Source organism: Haliotis cracherodii, unplaced genomic scaffold (assembly GCF_022045235.1).
Source record: "Haliotis cracherodii isolate W230 unplaced genomic scaffold, xgHalCrac1.p SCAF_11, whole genome shotgun sequence".
Taxonomy (NCBI): domain Eukaryota; kingdom Metazoa; phylum Mollusca; class Gastropoda; order Lepetellida; family Haliotidae; genus Haliotis; species Haliotis cracherodii.
In genome coordinates, this window is record NW_027266266.1 from 12244621 (window position 1) to 12264768 (window position 20148).

The following is a 20148-nucleotide window of genomic DNA, read 5'->3' on the forward strand; positions in this document are numbered from 1 at the left end:
GTCTAGTATACCAGTCACCATATTTACATGTACTCGGTCTGGTATACCAGTCACCATATTAACATGTACTCGGTCTAGTATACCAGTCACCATATTTACATGTACTCGGTCTAGTATACCAGTCACCATATTTACATGTACTCGGTCTAGTATACCAGTCACCATATTTACATGTACTCGGTCTAGTATACCAGTCACCATATTTACATGTACTCGGTCCAGTATACCAGTCACCATATTTACATGTGATTGGGCCAGTATACCAGTTACCATATTTACATGTACTCGGTCTAGTATACCAGTCACCATATTTACATGTACTCGGTCCAGTATACCAGTCACCATATTTACATGTACTCGGTCTAGTATACCAGTCACCATATTTACATGTACTCGGTCTGGTATACCAGTCACCATATTAACATGTACTCGGTCTAGTATACCAGTCACCATATTTACATGTACTCGGTCTAGTATACCAGTCACCATATTTACATGTACTCGGTCTAGTATACCAGTCACCATATTTACATGTACTCGGTCTAGTATACCAGTCACCATATTTACATGTACTCGGTCCAGTATACCAGTCACCATATTTACATGTGATTGGGCCAGTATACCAGTTACCATATTTACATGTACTCGGTCTAGTATACCAGTCACCATATTTACATGTACTCGGTCCAGTATACCAGTCACCATATTTACATGTGATTGGGCCAGTATACCAGTCACCATATTTACATGTACTCGGTCTAGTATACCAGTCACCATATTTACATGTACTCGGTCTAGTATACCAGTCACCATATTTACATGTACTCGGTCCAGTATACCAGTCACCATATTTACATGTGATTGGTCCAGTATACCAGTCACCATATTTACATGTGATTGGTCTGATATACCTGTCACCATATTTACATGTGATTGGTCCAGTATACCAGTCACCATATGTACATGTGATTGATCCAGTATACCTGTCACCATATTTACATGCACTTGGTTCTGCGTAGTAGTCACCATATATTCATGCACTTGGTCCAGTATAGCAGTCACCATCTTATCATGTACTTGGTCCAGTATCCCCGTCACCATATTTACATGCACTTGATCCAGCGTAGTAGTCACCATATATTCATGCACTTGGTCCAGTTTAGCAGTCACCATCTTATCATGTACTTGGTCCAGTATACCCGTCACCATATTTACATGCACTTGGTCCAGCATAGTAGTCACCATATATTCATGCACTTGGTCCAGTTTAGCAGTCACCATCTTATCATGTACTTGGTCCAGTATACCCGTCACCATATATTTATGTACTTGGGGACGAAGTCTTGTCACCACTGAAAGAAATGACGTCACATCCCTAGGCTATATATGTAGTTTTTTGTGGCAGTATGGGTCCTTTATAAACAACAGCTAGAGGAAGCGTTGTTTCGACAGTGTCTGTCATTGAGTATCACTATCAAGATCAACTGTTTACAACATGCCTCGGGGTAAGCCGACAGACTCCATGCCTGTGACAGGCCTATGACGTATGGAGACTATTGGTTCGGTCGAATGACCACGGGACATGCGCACAACATCTGGGTCACGCAATGTTACGTGTGATGAGCACATTTGGGGGTGTCAGCGTTTGGTCGAATTCTTGCCCTTGACGAGACTGTGCTTTTGATTGAGGACATATGTCACTCTTTATGGGTGGCTCGTTTGTTTTTAAGAAAGGGATTACGTTGTACATAATATTACACTTAGTGGTACAGGGGTCTCTGTAATCCTCAAAGTGAGGAACAGTTAACTGCATCCCCCCCCCCCCCCCCTCCCCCCCCCCCCCACCCTCCAAACTCCCACTATCAGCAGGGGTCCCCTTGCCAGCTCCCTGGTGTGTCACAGCTGATTCTGATTAGTGACCACAGGCTCTTCTGTAGCAGACGACGTTTGTGTTTGTTTGTTTGTTTGTTTGTTTGTTTGTTGTTTAACGCCACACACAGCAATATTTCAGCTATATGACAGCGGTCTGTAAATAATCGAGTCTGGACAAGACAATCCCACGCAATTGGGATACAATTGGATGCATCAACCAAGTCAGCGAGTCTGACCACCCGATCTCGTTAGTCGCCTCTTACAACAAGCATAGTCGCCTTTTACAGCAAGCATGGGTTGCTGAAGACCTATTCTCTACCCGGATCCTCGCGGAATGAGAACTTGGGGTGGGGTAGTTGTTTAAGGAATGAATATCACCAGAAATTATTATTGAAGAAGTGGTCCTTCAAACATTCTGTCGCATTCTGCATAACCTGGCGTAGCAAAGCAGACTATAGATGCGAGGTGACAAGTAGGATTTAACGTCGCGTCCAAGATGATTGCAACTATATAGCAACGTGCATGCACGTGTGTGTATGGCTGCTTGTTCTAGTCTGGACTGTAATGCCGATTTAATATTGATACTGATACTGATGCCGCAGTTTAGCATGAATACCCCACTCAGACGCAGTATTCTGACTCCGATCCGACCAGACCCCCTTAATGCCGAGTGCCAGGGTAACAACAAGTACATTTTAACGTCTATTGGTATGACGTGGTCGGGGTTCGAACCCACGACCTTTACCACTAGGCCACTGAGGCGGTCGCATACTATATATATAGAAGTACAATATAGTATATAATAATGATGTGACGTTTGTGTGTGAATGAATAAATATTGCATTACGCTCTATCAGTAAAATTCCAGCTATCCGGCTTCTCCGTGTGAGTGATCTGGTCGAGATCTGTTCAGAAAGGGTCAGGCCTCGGACTGGCAGTTCGCGGAATGTCTTGTTGACGGTGAGAAGCAAGCAAGATCACCCCGCTAAGATAAGGAGGTTGCAGCGAGGGCGTGGGAAAGGGGATTGCCTAAAAGTCGGGCAAAGAAAAGTCGGGCCGGGCCGGGCCGGGCCAGCGGGTAATACTAAAAATGGATTGCAGAATAATAAAACGAAACGCGCATATCTAGGCAGATCTCAAATGTCCACAAACGTATAGTTTTGCTCATTTAAATGAGTTTGAATAAAAATGCACCTTCAACAATGTAATAAACTGATGATTATGACTACATACCGTGAGTCTCGTAGAAAAGTCAGTGTCTTGACTGTGTGTATTCTTTGATTAGAATGTTTCTCACCGACCTTAGCGTGTAGGGGTGTGATGTCCTGGGCAGGAAACGACAGTGTTTTGACTACTCTTCTTTCATTAATTAACGTCTTAAGGTAATTAACCTTTACTAATTCGTGTAAAACCAACACAGGATGTTTCGAATTCCTGGAAGTGGATATTCGCGAATGTCAAAGGACTGACACGACACTTGTTAATAACTGTCCAAGCACTTGTAAAGTTCCTAACATTCTTTATATCTAAAGACTAGTATTATATCTAATTATATACCACTTTGTTGTCTCATATTTCAGTAGTTTAAGAAAACACAGAGCTCAAAGTGAAGCCTTTTTCACTCTACATTCTCAACATAGTCTCTATCAGAAGTGTTTGACTTGTGTTGGGTCCGACTGGGCCCGGGCTGTCAAAATGCACTTTAAACACACAAATGTATCATCACATGTCTTTAAATCTATAAACTAGCATCATATCTACCTATATACCACTTTATAGTGTCTCAGTTCGCTGTATTTAAAGAAAACAAGGTGCTCAAAGTGAAGCCCTTTTCCCTCTACATTCTCAACATAGTCCCTATAAAAAAGGTTTGGCTTGTGTTGGGTCCGACTTGGCCCGGGCTGTCAAAATCAACTTAAACCTAACAGATGTATCATCAAATCGATCCACATCTTTCGATTAGTATTATATCTACCTAAATACCACTTTATAGTGTCTCAGATCGCTGTACTTAAAGAAAACAAGGGGCTCAAAGTGAAGCATTTTTACTGTATTTTCTTAAGAAAATCGGACCGAACACTTCTGACTTGGATTTTCTTAAGAAAATACAGTAAAAATGCTTCACTTTGAGCCCCTTGTTTTCTTTAAATACGATGTACCGTGACATTATAAAGTGGTATATAGGTAGATAAAACACTAATCTATAGATGTAAACACATTTGAAGATACATCTGTGTGTTTAAAGTTGATTTTGACGGCCCGGGCCAAGTCGGACCCAACACTTCTGACTTGGATTTTCTTAAGAAAATACTGTAAAAATGCTTCACTTTGAGCCCCTTCTTTTCTTTAAATACGATGTACCGTGACATTATTAAGTGGTATATAGGTAGATAAAACACTAATCTATAGATGTAAATACACTTGAAGATACATCTGTGTGTTTAAAGTTGATTTTGACGGCCCGGGCCAAGTCGGACCCAACACAAGCAAAACACTTCTGATAGAGACTATGTTGAGAATGTAGAGGGAAAATAGAAGTATTTGATACGTTTCAAATCTTATTTCGTTTAACGATTGCTCTTTTACATGTTACCAAGATCAGCGACGCTTACACACTGCTCCACTTTCTGGTTTTCAAGCGATTTACTCCGAATTACTTATTTATGGTGCACTTTTTTGTTTGGTGATTGTTCATTAATGTCATGTGTGTATGTTTCATCAATTATATGTAGGTATGATCGCCGATAATGAAGTAATTAGCCAGTAACACTTTGGCCTGTCTTGGCCCGGCCCGGCCCGACTTTTAGCTGATATGACAAACAAGTTTTGATACGATAACAAATTCCCTGTGCTGATATAGCTGGCTAGACTTGCTCATGTATACGTTTCTAGATTCTTTTTTCTTCTTAATATAACTATATTCCACAGTCATGGTGAAGGACTAGTATTACCCATACTTTAGTTTTTAAATGTACTGCTAACAAGCTAAGGGGACGGCCACGTGTTGTCAGACACTGACACTGATGAATGGGGAACCGGGGAACGCGGTAACCTGTTTCGAGGGTCCCAAGCTCTCTGATACAGCCAATGCAAGTCTATAATGTTTGGCAAGTCTAGATAACTGCAGTATCAGGAAATAAAGAAAGTCTCTGGGCCCCTTTTTATTATACTAGTATTTTATAACTATAATTTAGCAACTGGAGGAGAAGATGGCTGACCAATAGAAAAAAGGGAAAATGAGTAGGGCCGTGACGTAGGAGGGAATTAATGGACGACGGAAACTCCGAGGTGTTGACACTGTTGACTCGATCTAGTTTTTGGAAAGCCATACTAAACCTCCAGTAATTTGACTGGGAGTAAAGCCTTGCGGCCGACGTCTCTTAACAAAGTGACCATAGACTGGGTTGACCAACAATGCTAGAATGAATAAAGCTGTAAACGAAGATCACTCTTTGTGCTTGTTGGAGTAACTACGGTAATAGGTCCAAGGCAATCGGGTACTGACATTGTACCTCTCGCTGTCAGCACCAAGAACGAGGGGATTACCGTAGTTCAGGTGAAGAGGTATACGAATTGCTACCTTCCGAGTACGCAACGCAACATTTACCGTCTATAACGACTTAAAATTACATTGGACACTAGATGTCTGTCTAGAGCAGGGGAACAGCTTCACAACGATTTATTTTCAATTATTTTTCACCAGAAAATCCCTCAAACCATTGACAATTTAAGCGCGTACAGCTTCGCCGAAACCGAATTCAGTTCAGAATCAGTATACATTAATATATACTAGTGATTCAATAATGTGGTTTATTTTCTTATGTCTCTTTTATTGACTCTCGTGAAGATTTTGAATCAGTAACCTGGAACTGGGACTGCGATGGCGTCAATCTCATTAAAATCAGACCTCAGTTCTAGCGAGAACTAAGGTCTGAGTTTAATGAGATTCCGATGGCGTTTGTGATGCGGTGCACGTGGAGTTCATGCTCTTCGTGTATTTACCGGCAGATTGTAAAGTTTGGAATGGAGTTTAGCTTGGAATTACGGAATAGAATTTGGAATGAGACAAATGGAGCATACCCAATTTACAAACAATTAAGTCACCGATCTAATATGCTTAGACAGTTTATAAACAGCTGTCATTAATAAGCTAAGGGACGTGGGTCTCAGCGTATTCCTCAGCAATGCCCACACCGGTTAGAGTAGACTAACATTTAGTCTCTGAAATCTTATATTATACACTATCCTTCTTGACTCTAAAAATTAAAAAAATTCCCTATGCATGCTGATTTAATAGAGCTAGTTTGAGCTGGCTAGACTTGCTTTTGTATGCATATCTAGATTATTATTTTTTCATAAAATAAATATATTCCACGGTCATGGTGCAGGACTACGGTTAGAGGCGAGGAGACATATGCCTACAGTGGACGAGGAAATAGACTTCCAAGTCTCTAAGGCAATAATTATTATTTTTAATCATAAGTTCTAGATTATATAAACAATAAGAACAAGTTGTCTCTATAAGAGACTGGAGTCCTTAGACTGTCCACATATCTAGACTTGCCTAAAAGGAGGATATAATTACTACACATCCATGGATATTTCTTTCAGTAGAGAGGGTGGTCGGGTAGGCTAGTGGTTAAAGCGTTCGCTCGTCACGCCGAAGACCCGGGTTCGATTCCCGACATGCGTACAATGTGTGAAGCCCATTTCTGGTGTTCCCCGCCGTGGTATTGTTGGAATATTGCTAAAAGCGGCGTAAAACCATACTCACTCACTCTTTCAATGAGCCTTGGAGCAAGGTTAACGAGGAAACAGTAACCTATAATGACATATGATAATCTGATGAGGCACAACAGAACACCATGTTCTGTTTTGATATTTATCATGTTTATTATCAGTAAAAAATATATCGATAATGTCTATCCATTATCGCAAATGTTACATAGTAGACTTGCACAAGTCTCTACAGCAGTGGGACTGGGTGCGGTGAGGGGAGCTGTTTGCGAACTGATTGTGGGTTCGAATCCCAGTTTGCCCAGATTATGTTTCTAGGTTTGTCAGCACCGTGTTCGTGCGTTTCACCGAAGTGGTAAACGTCTGAGACCTGCATTACTTCGGACCTTCATCCCACATTAAGCTGACAAGCCGTGATATAACTGGATTACTGTTAAAAGCGGCGTTAAACCCAATTCACTCACTCACTATTATCATTGCGAGATGAGTATATTCCATTTTGTCTCATTCCAAATTCCGATCCAGATTTTCAATCCGAACTCCATTCTCCATTCCACACTTTACGCTGTGCCGTATTTGTCAGAACGTCGGAAGCCACACCGTGCCCTTTGACTTCTTGATGCGTGATGCACAGTTGACGTTGTCGACAGCAACATTGTGTCAATAAATGAATTTCGCTTCATGTGGTCCTTCTTCCCGAGGCAAGAGAGTTAACTGAGTGGAAACTGGACTTTTATAGTCAGTTTAACTCACTTGCCTCGGGAAGATGCATATAATATATATATATACGGTGAAGTAGTCGTGCGTATCTATACATCTAGTGAGGCGACTGCAAAGCACAAATGCGTTCACGAGTGATGGTTGGTTGGTTGGTTGGTTTGTTGTTTAACGCCGCACTCAGCAATATTCCAGCTGTATGACGGCGGTCGAGTGATGGTAGTCCTGCGTCATTTATATATTTTTTAATTTGTTTTACTACAATCATTATAGGAACGTCTAGATCAAACTAAACTAAGACTAGTCTAGAGGAGGAAAGGTTTTTTGAAAAAATAAATAACAATTATTGTTTTCATATACTAAGTGTTAGTCTAGGTTGAAGGAGAAACGGAGATCGAGCTAATGACATGGCCATTATATGCTAATATTATAACTTAAAAGTCAGCCATTCTTACTAAGACTTGCTCAACGAGTCATTTATAACGTCATTCGTCAAAATTAATATGTAATGAAAAAATTATGAATCTGTTGAATCCCGTTGAAGCAATATATTTGGCCATGAATTCAACATTTCAGCGATATATTTAGATTATCATTTTCTCAATAATCGGATTTGAAAAGATATATGTCACAAAGAGGCTAGCATCTTGCTTCTCTGTCTCAAGTGTGCCTTCTGACTCGACTGGGGGGCGGTCGGGTAGCCAAGTGGTTAAAGCGTTTGCTCGTCACGCCGAAGACCCAGGTTCGATTCCCGACATGGGTACAATGTGTGAAGCCCATTTCTGGTGTCCCCCGCCGTGATATTGCTTGAATATTGCTGAAAGCGGCGTAAAACCATACTCACTCACTCTGACTCAACTTGGAGATGAGGATTTCATAACAAGGTGTCGTCACTGTCATGTGCAATATCAACAAATATCAACTCCAACTGTGTGGTGATTATGGGCTAATGTGATTCCACTGTCACACCATTAAAATCATATGCACCCGGCGAGAGAGATCAGATCATCATGTATTGTGCGCATGCGCAGTTGTTTACAACCATGGCAAATATCGATATAGCCTCCGTTTCTTTGGGGGATAATGACGTATTCTCTGAAAATATATAGTGTTGATGGAAAACAAACAACATTTATATTGAAAAGGAGCCCCAGTAAGATGGGGGTTAGAGAACCTGAAGAAATCTAGACTTGCTTCATTTAGTGTTATAAAGCATAATGTACAGTAGGGGCGGTCGGGTAGCCTAGTGGTTAAGGCGTTCGCTCGTCACGCCGAAGACCCGGGTTCGATTCCCGACATGGGTACAATGTGCGAAGTTTTATATTGCTGATATTGCTGGAATTTTGCTAAAAGCGGCGTAAAACTGTACTCACTCACTCACTTATGTACAGTAACGGCCGGGCGGAAGGGAAAATAATATTTGGCAAGTCTAGATTACTATACAGTATCAGGAAATGGGAGTCTCTGGTCTCCCTTTCATTATATCTTAAAACTATAATTTAACAGGTTTTCTTCCTGTAAAATAGTTCATTTCAGAGACAAGATGTTAGTCTAGGACAGTGAGACAGGCATTTCTTAGAAGTTGACGGACTACAAAGTAGTTTGTACATAATTCATCTCTTTCCCTCCTTCAAATACCACACATATATTGTGTACATCTTGACGTGCGATATAGCCACGTTACACTGCACAACAATGTTGAGATATAACGAGGTCACTATGCTCGCCTCAGCCCAGCTCAGAAAATGCGGAACAGATGTCAACATTGTAGTAACAATCAGTTCAAATTGAAAACTCTTGGTGTGATTGGGGCGGTCTTTAAAATAACATATAATTCCCGAAATAAACTTAGATATAAAGTTGTAACAGAAACAAATATATATTCAACAAGAGAACTACACATTGTGGATAGACGCTAGTGAGCCTGCCAGCCTGGGGCTTCGTCTCCAAAATGTGTGTGAAATATGTATGAGGCCATCGAAGCAGTCTACATCTTCAACAGGCGCGTCTAGACACATGTATCTGTCTTTTGTCACGGCTTTGAGAAAGGCTCCATTTGAATTTTATTAAGTAAATATTAGTATTTCATTAACAACGCCTTGGCCTGATTGGGGGTCCCAACTTCTTCCAACACACGTGACAGCCGCATTCGTGACCAACTCGTGTTTTACGGAAAGGGGCGAGTGGTGACGAATGGTTACAGCCGATGCTCCATTGTGACTATGGTTGCGGCTTAAATGCAAAGCACAAAGTTGTTTCTTTTGACTGAACCGGTACGGGCTTTTAGTGTCAATTGAGTATATATTTGCATCTCCGGGTGGAGATGTTGCTATACTGTCAATAAGGCTTTCTTTGTGATGCTGAAAAATCATTCTCAGGCCTTATGGTCTTTAAAACTGTATAGTTCCATGAGATTTGTACAACATGATGGGTTTTTTTCAAAGGAGGACCTCAGCTGATTGTCGTTTTCAGCAACTATTACCACTACACCACAGCAGTTTTTACACACAATTCTATGGAAACATTCAGGGCGTCTTCAAGCATGAGACTGGTGCCGATCTTTTCACATCCATTTGAACGTCTTCTGTAAAGAATTTTTTTTCTATCTCATCATATCAGAATCTATATAAATATAGATAAATTTGAATAGGGAGACGAATTAAATTTCCTAGATAATTCTATTAGTGTTCCAGATAAATTTTGTGAAAATCAAGTTTCAAAATGGGTCCGTAAATAAATACAACTGGGGAATGGGAGGCCTTAATTGACAAGGCCATATAAGATGATGAGAACAGCACTCTGGAGAGTGGACATGTTTCCGAGGCAAGGGTGTTTACTGACTATAAGCGTCTAGTTTCTGGACTTGTAAAGTCATTAATCTCCGGATCCCTTGCCTCGGGAAGATGGAGAGAGGACAGAGCTTGGCTAGAGAGCCCATAAACATGGTAAATATGCCTGTCACTTAAACCTTTATCTCGTCGTTGTTGAATGGGTTTTTTTTTATAGTTTGTCTTTCGATCGGCACATCCGGCAAACTGTAAGATCTGGGGTGTTGAGTGAGTGAGCGAGTTGTGTTTAACGCGCCGTTTAACAGTATTCCAGTTATATCACGGCGTGTCAGCTTAATGTGGGAGGAAAGCCCGAAGTGATGCAGGTCTCAGACGTTTACCACTTTGGTGAAACCCACAAGCACGGTGCTGAAAAACCTAGAAATATAATCGGGGCTAACCTGGATTCGAACCCACAATCATAGGTTTCTGACATGCCCAAGGGACGCAACTCTGCGCAGCGAATCGCGGTGCCTTTGACGACTGGGCCACCCGCGCCAAAACCTGGGGTGGGGCTGGGGTTATGGACTGGGGTCTTGGACTTGTTTGGTTTCACATCATATGTTTTCTGTCTGAAGCTGAGAATGAACACGTGATTATTGACGCACATATAAACAGCTGTGTAGGATACAGCTAGATATTTATCATAAATTAACACTCTGATGAAGACTACAACTAAATAAGTTTTTTAGCTTATAATTGTTATAAATATATCACAATGTATCAATGTTTATCGTCATTATATGTAAAGTACATTATTTTCCATTTAGATAAATTACTCTTCATAGTTATACCACTACTATCCATGAATGATTTTACTGATTTCTTTTGTAAAAATAAAGAATTTCAAATCCTTCTCATATATTCCAAAGCTGGCAAATGAAAATGTCGTCTGCTAGAAAAATCCAGCATCTGTGATTGCTGCCATAATGGGTCCAGACAGATCCCCCAACACAATTTGGGGGTTTTGTTTACATATTTCATCTGCTAATACAAGAGACCCCAGCCCTTACCCCAGCCCAAGACCCAAACCGAATACCTCAGACCCAGACCCCACCTCACCACAGACCCCACCTCACCACAGATCCAACCTCACCTCAGACCCCACCTCACCTCACCTCAGACCCCACCTCACCCCAGACACAACCTCACCTCAGACACAACCTCACCCCAGACCCCACCTCACCTCAGACCCAACCTCACCTCACCTCAGACCCCACCACACCTCAGACCCCCACCTCACCTCAGACCCCACCTCACCCTAGACCCCACCTCACCCCAGACCCCACCTCACCTCACCTCAGACCCCACCTCACCTCAGACCCCACCTCACCCCAGACACAACCTCACCTCAGACACAACCTCACCCCAGACCCCACCTCACCTCAGACCCAACCTCACCTCACCTCAGACCCCACCACACCTCAGACCCCCACCTCACCTCAGACCCCACCTCAGACCCACATCCTTACCTTGTCAGCTTGCTGACGGGGTTAACCTCTTTGGTCATGTGGACAAGGCGTCCGACCTCTGATCAGAAGGTCCGTGGTTCGAAACCCATCACGGGACTCGGACATTTTATGGCCGTCACCTCACCTTAGACTGTACTCACTACTCAAATTCTACAGATACATCATACTGAATACTATTGAATACTATACATGTAGTATTACGCTGATAGATGTGAATGCACAAGTTTCATATTTAAATTTATTATTTGTTATATATTTGATATTATATTAATATTATGTATAGTGCGTCCTCTATAGCTCAATATATATTATAGATCTACATGTGACAATTCTCATCATTGGCCGTCTTGGAACCAATTATATCTCTCGTACAACTTTCGGTTTTGATGCCTTCTTAGAAAATGAGTCAGACATTTCTCGTACAACTTTCGGTTTCCATTTTAGAAAGCGATTCAGAACAAGATCGTGCATTTTGGCAATCTTTTACCCAACCTAGACTAATGCCAATTTTTAAGTCATCACTGCGACTGAGTGTTGCAGTTTTGGACTGAGGCGCGAAAAAGGCGCCCTCTATTGATTGGTTGATTGGTTGACGGGGGACAAGCGCGTGCCTAAAATTCAGCAGTCATATGCGAGGGAAGAAGACAGAAGCGTGGACTAATGGTAATGATTTTTCTTTAAAATGAAACCAATCGCAATGTTTATTTGATGGCACATGTTTATTATATCACGCAGAATAAGGTATGAACAGCATCGTTCGTTGTTTGCAAACAGCGATCAAAAACAAAAATGGACGCCACGCATTTATGTAGCCTTGCAGTGTTCACGAACAGGCGCAGTGTTTAAAAGTTAAAGTACCGAATGTGCGTTTATTGTGGGAAGGGAATGATGTCATCTCAAGTAATATAATAGTTAACGGTGACTTTTTAATGTTTGGCGGATTAATCTTCCGAGTGACCTGACAGACCTGACCTGTTACCGTCCCTTTCCGAACTAAACGCAGTGAAGCCATGTGCAGCGAGGACATATCTTGATATTGGTCTTGACAACTGTTTTCTAGTGTGTCCATGCTTTTAACGGTCTAACTTGACAACTTATGGTTGATAGTCTTTGACATGTTACCGTGTGAAATCATATTTATAGGATTAATCTTGACCTGACAGACGTGTTGTTGTGAAGCAATATGGAACTATAAATATAATATTTATACACAATATAAATGTTTTCCCATAGACTTCTATAGTAACTATATTATCCAGGGTTTTACCTAGACCTACCAGACTAGGAGTCCTCTGGACCATTATAACTTTTTTTCAAGGGCCCTTTCTCAGTAAATATGACCAGTGTACTGTACTGTACCCCTTACTTGAAGGGGCTTTGTCATGTTAAATTTCTTCTCAAGGATTTGGTGCAATGAATATACTGAACAACAAAAGAAATCTAGGGTAGAATGGGGGTAATTTCGTACAGTGGGGTTATTTCGCACACATATTTCCAACGCAATTTACATACCTAATACATCGCTTCACTCGGGACCAATCTATAAATAGTCTGTTTTTTTCCCAATACGTCAATGGTTATTTTTATCTAGTACTGTAACATTCATTGTGATTGGTCAACATTCTGACTTCACTGGGACGCTCCATTGCCGGGAACTGAGGTTTGACAGCTTTTGACAACGTTAGGAAACTGTCGTAAACAACCCAAAACACTGACCGAAAGGTGATATTAAAAGTTGTATACATGTTACTTTCGTTCTAAAATTCAATAAAATTTAACATTTGACATAAATTTAATTGAAAAATAAGCTATTACACAGGAATTTAAAGTGGTCAGAATTACCCCGTCCTTGTTGTACAGGATATTTTAATAAACATAACACGAATATGAGCTTTAGTTTTGTTTAGAAATAGACTTCACAAGTTATCAAATGAGAAAAAATAGTATGAAATAGTGATAAACATTAATCAGTTGCACATAAATAGCAATAATTAATGAAGACAAAAGGAAATCCTGACAAATATTTTGCTAATTTGTAGATGCCCCGAACCTACAAGAAGAAGGGCGTATACAAGCAGCATGATATTATAAAACTGGAAGCTGCCGTTTCAGCGATAAAATCTGGCACAATAAGCTATGACAAAGCTGTTACCCTGTATGGCATCCCCAAATCTACTTTACGAGATCACGTTAAAGGGCGAGTAGTCTGGTGGCACCATTGGCAGACCACCGGCAATCCCAGAAAAATTGAAACAGAAATTGCGGATAACGTTTCCAAAGCTTGCTGCAATGGGTTTCGGGATGTCGAGAAAGCAATTGTTAATTAAAACAGGCCGCATAGTAAAAAGATTAAAAATACAAACACCTTTTAAAGAAAGCATCCCCGGTGTAGATTGGTGGGAAAGCTTCCACAAACGTCAACCTGAACTATCAATAAGACGCCCTGAAAAACTCAGCCAGAGTAGGGTGAGAATGATGAACCGGCCAATAGTTGAAGAGTACTTTCAAACTCTAAACCAAACACTTGATAATCTGGATATCATGGATAAACCAGAGAGTATTTGGAATTTAAACGAAACGGGGATAATTATGGAACACACCCCAAGTTCTGTAATTGCTAAAAGAGGCAGCAAATCTGTTCCTGGCAGAACTAGCAACTCCAGGGAATCCATCACGGTAGTGGTCACTGCCAATGCAAGTGGAAGGTCTCTGCCCCCCATGATCATCGTGAGGGGCAAGAGGAGGAAGGCTTTAAATGCCTGGAATGTGGGTGCTGGTCCAGAGGGGGCTTTTTGGACTTACCAGTCCAAGGCTTGGATCGAAGATATCCTTGCCCAGGAGTGGTTTATGAAAGTATTCCTACCAAACATCCGCGAGGAGAGACCTTAGCTGCTGCTGTTGGACAGTCACTGCAGCCATGAGACCCTGCGTATAATGAAAATCACAAGCGGGTTCAGGGCGTGCGGTGTTTTCCCGTTTAATGAAGATGCTTTGCCTTCAGAAGCATTCATGCCATCGCAGTCATACAAGACAGCCCAGGCGACTCTAGATGAACCCGAGGCTCCAGCTGCTCTAGTACCCCCCTCTGCTCTAGAGGCTGCAGTGCCTCCTGAGGCCCTGGTACCCCCTCTGCTCTAAAGGCTGCATAACCTCCTGAGACCCTGGTAACCTCTGCGCTTGAAGAGATGCTAGAACTTGAGTTAGACGTTGTTAAGAAGGCTCCTTCCGATGCTGAGGTTGTGGCCTCTGCCACTCTTGATAAGGATGCCGCAGACGTCACAGCTGTGTTAGACGGCGAAATCCATCAAACACAATCAACAACTCGGTGCAAACCACCTGGGTTAAGTGCGATAAATGCTCAAGGTGGACACACATTGCTTGCCTTCCCTACACAGTTACACTGGAAGATTTATCAAATGACAAACCATTTTTCTGTCACCTTTGCAAATCTAACAGTAGCGTCGGTGGGGTTGTGATCGCCAGCACTGTAAGGGGTGATGTAAATCAGGCTGGGGTCCATGCAGGTAGCAAAGGTACTGTAAGTCCCCATGGTCCCCAGTATGGTGATCCACCTTCAGTGGCTGGCGATCCATAGCCCGTTTTCTGTAAGTTAATTGTATTTATTGTCACGATATGGCTGAAATATTGCCGATGTGACTCAAAAGTTTAACTCACTCACTCATTATTTAGTGGAGAGAGAGTTACTTACCCAACGTGGGTACAATGTGTTAGGCCCATTTCTGATATCACCCGCCGTTGTATTGATGAATTATTGCAAAGAGCAGCGTAAAACGACACTCATTCACTCACACGCTAGCTGTTTTTCAGTTTCGAACATTACTTAAGTTTTTCTGCTTCTGTATTCGTGTAATGTGTTGAATATTGTAAATCTGGAGAGATTTGCGAGTATGAATGTTCCGCAAAAATTGCAATCGCAATTTGTTTCATGACAGTTATTTTTGCATACAAATAACAAAAAAAAGGAGACATGTCTCTTTAATTCACTTCCCAGAAGTAGTTCTTTAATTAAATGAATTTTATAATCAGAAATGGACTTTGTTTGTTTGATATCTCATTTGAAAGAAAATATATATATATACAGATTTGAATACACTTTCCTTATATCATTTTGCAACTCTGAATTTCACGCATCCATGGTATTGCGTACGATCATCAGGCATAATGAAACATGGTTTTTAGTTTGACCCTTTCTTTTTTGCTCGGCTTGGGGGTTTACCATGGCGACAGGTGGAAATGAGCTCGCTTCTTTTGTTAAGCTTGTTAGCTGTTAGCAATAGAATCTCGAGCTTCTCTTCCATGCATAGGTTGCAAATCCCTGAGTCTCTTTTGTTGGTGTTTGATTTCTTGATTATGTCCCATTTAATTTTGTAATTGGTTTTGTTTCTTTTTAACTTCCAGATGTGTTTGGAGAGTTCTGTCTCTTTTTCATATTTTTCAATTCTGAATGATTTTGTGTGGTTGTTATACCTTGTCTTGAAGGGGCCGCTTGCTAACCCAATGTAGGTTACATCATTGGTATCTGTTGTAACCGTGGCCTTATAGACTACGTCACGAGTGAGGCATTTACCGTTCATTGGGCAATTGGCTTTTTGTCTACAGTTACAGTCTTTTGATTTGGTTGATTGGTTGGCTGACTTCATCACCTTGCTGTTATGTGCCTTGATAATTTGTTGGATGTTTTTCATGCAACTGTAGCTGACTTTAACTGTTGATCTGTTGAATATTTTATTGAGTTTGATGTCCTTTGGAAAATGTTTGTTGATAAGTTTCAGGAAGTGTTTGCCTACATTTGTCTTCACATTCTTGCTGAAGGGGGGTTGTACCAGATGATTTTCCGTTTTCTTTGCTTTTTCTGTTTTTGTGTTTGATCTTTATTTGGGTTTAGTTCGCACTTCGTGTTGTATCCTGCAGCTTCAAGGGCTTTTTCGTAGTATGGTATTGACAGATTGAAAAGCTGCAGGATACAACACGATATCAACAAACATTTTCCAAAGGACAGCAAACTCAATAAAATATTCAACAGATCATCAGTTAAAGTCAGCTACAGTTGCATGAAAAACATCCAACAAATAATCAAGGCACATAACAGCAAGGTGATGAAGTCAGCCAACCAATCAACCAAATCAAAAGACAAAAAGCCAATTGCCCAATGAACGGTAAATGCCTCACTCGTGACGTAGTCTATAAGGCCACGGTTACAACAGATACCAATGATGTAACCTACATTGGGTTAGCAAGCGGCCCCTTCAAGACAAGGTATAACAACCACACAAAATCATTCAGAATTGAAAAATATGAAAAAGAGACAGAACTCTCCAAACACATCTGGAAGTTAAAAAGAAACAAAACCAATTACAAAATTAAATGGGACATAATCAAGAAATCAAACACCAACAAAAGAGACTCAGGGATTTGCAACCTATGCATGGAAGAGAAGCTCGAGATTCTATTGCTAACAGCTAACAAGCTAAACAAAAGAAGCGAGCTCATTTCCACCTGTCGCCATGGTAAACCCCCAAGCCGAGCAAAAAAGAAAGGGTCAAACTAAAAACCATGTTTCATTATGCCTGATGATCGTACGCAATACCATGGGTGCGTGAAACTCAGAGTTGCAAAATGATATAAGGAAAGTGTATTCAAATCTGTATGTATGCTCTACTTTGTATTGAGCACTCTCTTCTGCAATTGGATCATACTTGTGTATATATATATATATAAACAACTCTGGTCATTAGAAAAAACAGTTTATAATATAAAAACAATGACATGAAATGTTATGTTGTGTATAGTATTACATACTGTACGAAATTACCTCGTAAAAAAATAGTTGGACGAAATTCCCCCAGGAAGGTGGGCGATTTTACCCCGGAGGTGGGCGAAATTGCCCCGTTTACGGTAATATTGCACTCTTCCAATGTGTGTGGGCGTCTATGGACCAATCAAATTCCACATTACAGAAAGTGATAAGGCTTATTGACCTTCACCTTCCCCCAATGACGAAAACAAGCTGTAGCTTACCCGGGAGAGCGGTGGTTGTAAAGTATAACTTGGGTGGGCGAAATTACCCCGGTTTACCCTAACTTCATGAAAATTATTCATGACAGTTTCCAAATGAAATGTCAATGATATTTTTTGGAGTTTTTGACATAAGTCTGTATCCAGATTGAATGTTGACAGCCAAAAAATGACACGATATAATGGGTTGCCAAACTCATTTACCAAACGACCATCGTACAAAGTCCCAAAAGCTTTCCATGAAAGCAAAATTCCTTTGTTTCCTTGTGCCGTAAATGATAAACGGCACCCCAGTGTGTGGATCCAGCATTCTTGTATCAAGACTTGCAGCATGCCATCTACATGTTCTAAATGAGCAGATTGTTTATTTATTATGTGAAATCTGTGAACAAAGGATACTGGGTGTTCCTGTCACTTGAATAGAAGTAAATATTTTTGTCAAGGTGACGAGGATATTCAGTACTGAAGCGTTGTTACCGCTCAAATTCATCATGTGATGAAGCTAGTCAACATATTAATAGTAGTGGGACAATACACATGCATTGGTGGATCACAATTTTGTTTACTTCTTGATACAAGTATCGATCACAGCCCCACACTAAGTTAAAAATATAGACTCTTAGTCTTACCTTAATGTTTGCTTTAATAAATGTTATACCAAATGCTGATTAGTTGTGAAAATGACTTTAAAAGGTTCCGTACACCTTACTTGACTCTGCAAAGTGAAAATCATCAGAGTGCCAGGTATTTGGCCATACTGTGTATACACACCTCCGATAAGAGCAGATGCAAGTATCATGTTTGTTTGTTGTTTAATGCTGCACTCAGCAATATTGCAGCTATATGACGGCGGTCTGTAAATAATCGAATCTGGACCAGACAATCCAGTGATTGATATCATGAGCATCAATCCACGCAATTGGGACACGATAAAATGAATCAACCAAGTCAGCGAGCCTGACCACCCGATCCTGTTAGTCGCCTCTTACGACAAGCATCGTCGCCTTTTACGGCAAGCGTGGGTTGCTGAAAGAGCTAATCTACCCAGGATCCTCACAGGTCGCAAGTATCGTGATTAGGGCTGGGATGATACACCAACTGTGCTCTCGGATATGTATCATGATACTTGCATGTGCTCTTACCTGTGGTGCGCAAGTCCTTTCTTTTATAGACACGAAGGTCAAATACTTGGCACTCAAATGATTTACAGTTAGCAGTGTCAAGTATGGTGCAATTGCGTGGATTGATGTCAATCACTGGGTTGTCTGGTCCAGACTCAATTATTTACAGACTGGTGTCATATAGCTGGAATGCGGCGTTAAACAACAAACATTAGTTCTTCACTTCTTGCCATTGCTTGTAATAAGCATACAGGTGAGAATTCAGGAAATAGGTCGAGTGTTGACGATTGAAATTAACTAAGCAACCCTTTGGATATGATGTTTGTTTAACGCTGCGCTCAGAAATATTCCAGCTATATATGATGGTGGTCTGTAAATAATCAAGTCTTTTACAAAATTTGCATTGTTGTAAACCGATAATGAGCCCGGCAGCCCTTGAAACAAATCGTCACGAGATTAAGCAGACTTGCATGAAGTTATATGAATAAATAAAAATTATGATTGTAGATAAATGAAAGAATCAATGGTCATATGAATTTTGTATCTGTATATTTTTACTTTTTGGGGGGTTGGTTGGTCATGCATGACAGAAAAGGTGAAGGAAGTTTTTTGTATGTCAACCACATATGTTTTCAGTGAACAGTAATCTGGATTGTGTTACCAAAGTGCTGCAGCGATGTCGGGTAGAGCTAGAGGCAGAGCACGAGGAAGGGCTCGGGGTGGTACGGACCAACAACAGGCACGTAGGCCAGGGGAAGAGGCTCAAAGGACAGAGGTGAGAGGACATGATTACGCTAGTTGGAATGCAACTGGGGTTTAACTATGTGAAATCCATTTCCTTCATTGACATGATTGGTTTCAGTGAGTGAGGGGCAGTCGGATAGCCTGGTTGTTAAAGGATTCGCTCGTCAAGCTGAAGACCCAGGTTCGATTTCCGACATGGGTACAATGTGTGAAGCCCATTTCTGGTGTCCCCAACCATGATATTGCTGAAAATGTGGAATATTGGTTTCAGTTTATGGAAATTTGTATCAAATTAGCTTGCAGTGAGAACATATATGTGTCGCTATTCTGTTTAGAATAGCATTCACAAGTCATTTTCAGATTATTTGACATTCTACGGGTCTCCTTCAAATATGTACAGTACCGCCTCCGTGGTCTAGTGGTAGAGCGTCTGCCCAGAGAGCGGAAGGTCCGGGGTTTGATCCCAGGCTGCGTCATACCAACAGATGTTAAAAGATGGTACTTGTTGTTACCCTGTGTGGCGGCACTCAGCATTAAGGGACTAAAACAAGGACTGGTCGGCTTGGAGTCTGTATACTGTCTCTGAGTGGGGTATTCATGTTAAACTGCGGCATGGTATCT

The 20148-nt window shown here is 41.1% G+C and overlaps 1 protein-coding gene across 4 annotated transcripts in view; it reads left to right on the plus strand.

Moving 5' to 3' along the window:
* LOC139456219 (piwi-like protein 1) overlaps positions 1 to 20148 on the plus strand; it is a 56112-nt gene that overhangs the window by 5736 nt on the left and 30228 nt on the right. For 2 of the 4 annotated variants that reach the window (XM_071237802.1, XM_071237799.1), the window contains exons 1-2: positions 12211 to 12289; positions 19420 to 19558. In XM_071237802.1, coding sequence (XP_071093903.1) covers positions 19460 to 19558 — 99 coding nt within the window. In that variant the 5' untranslated portion in view covers positions 12211 to 12289; positions 19420 to 19459. Of the gene's footprint in view, positions 1 to 12210; positions 12290 to 19419; positions 19559 to 20148 lie in introns of those variants that run through there. The other 2 variants (XM_071237800.1, XM_071237801.1) reach the window with 1 other exon arrangement.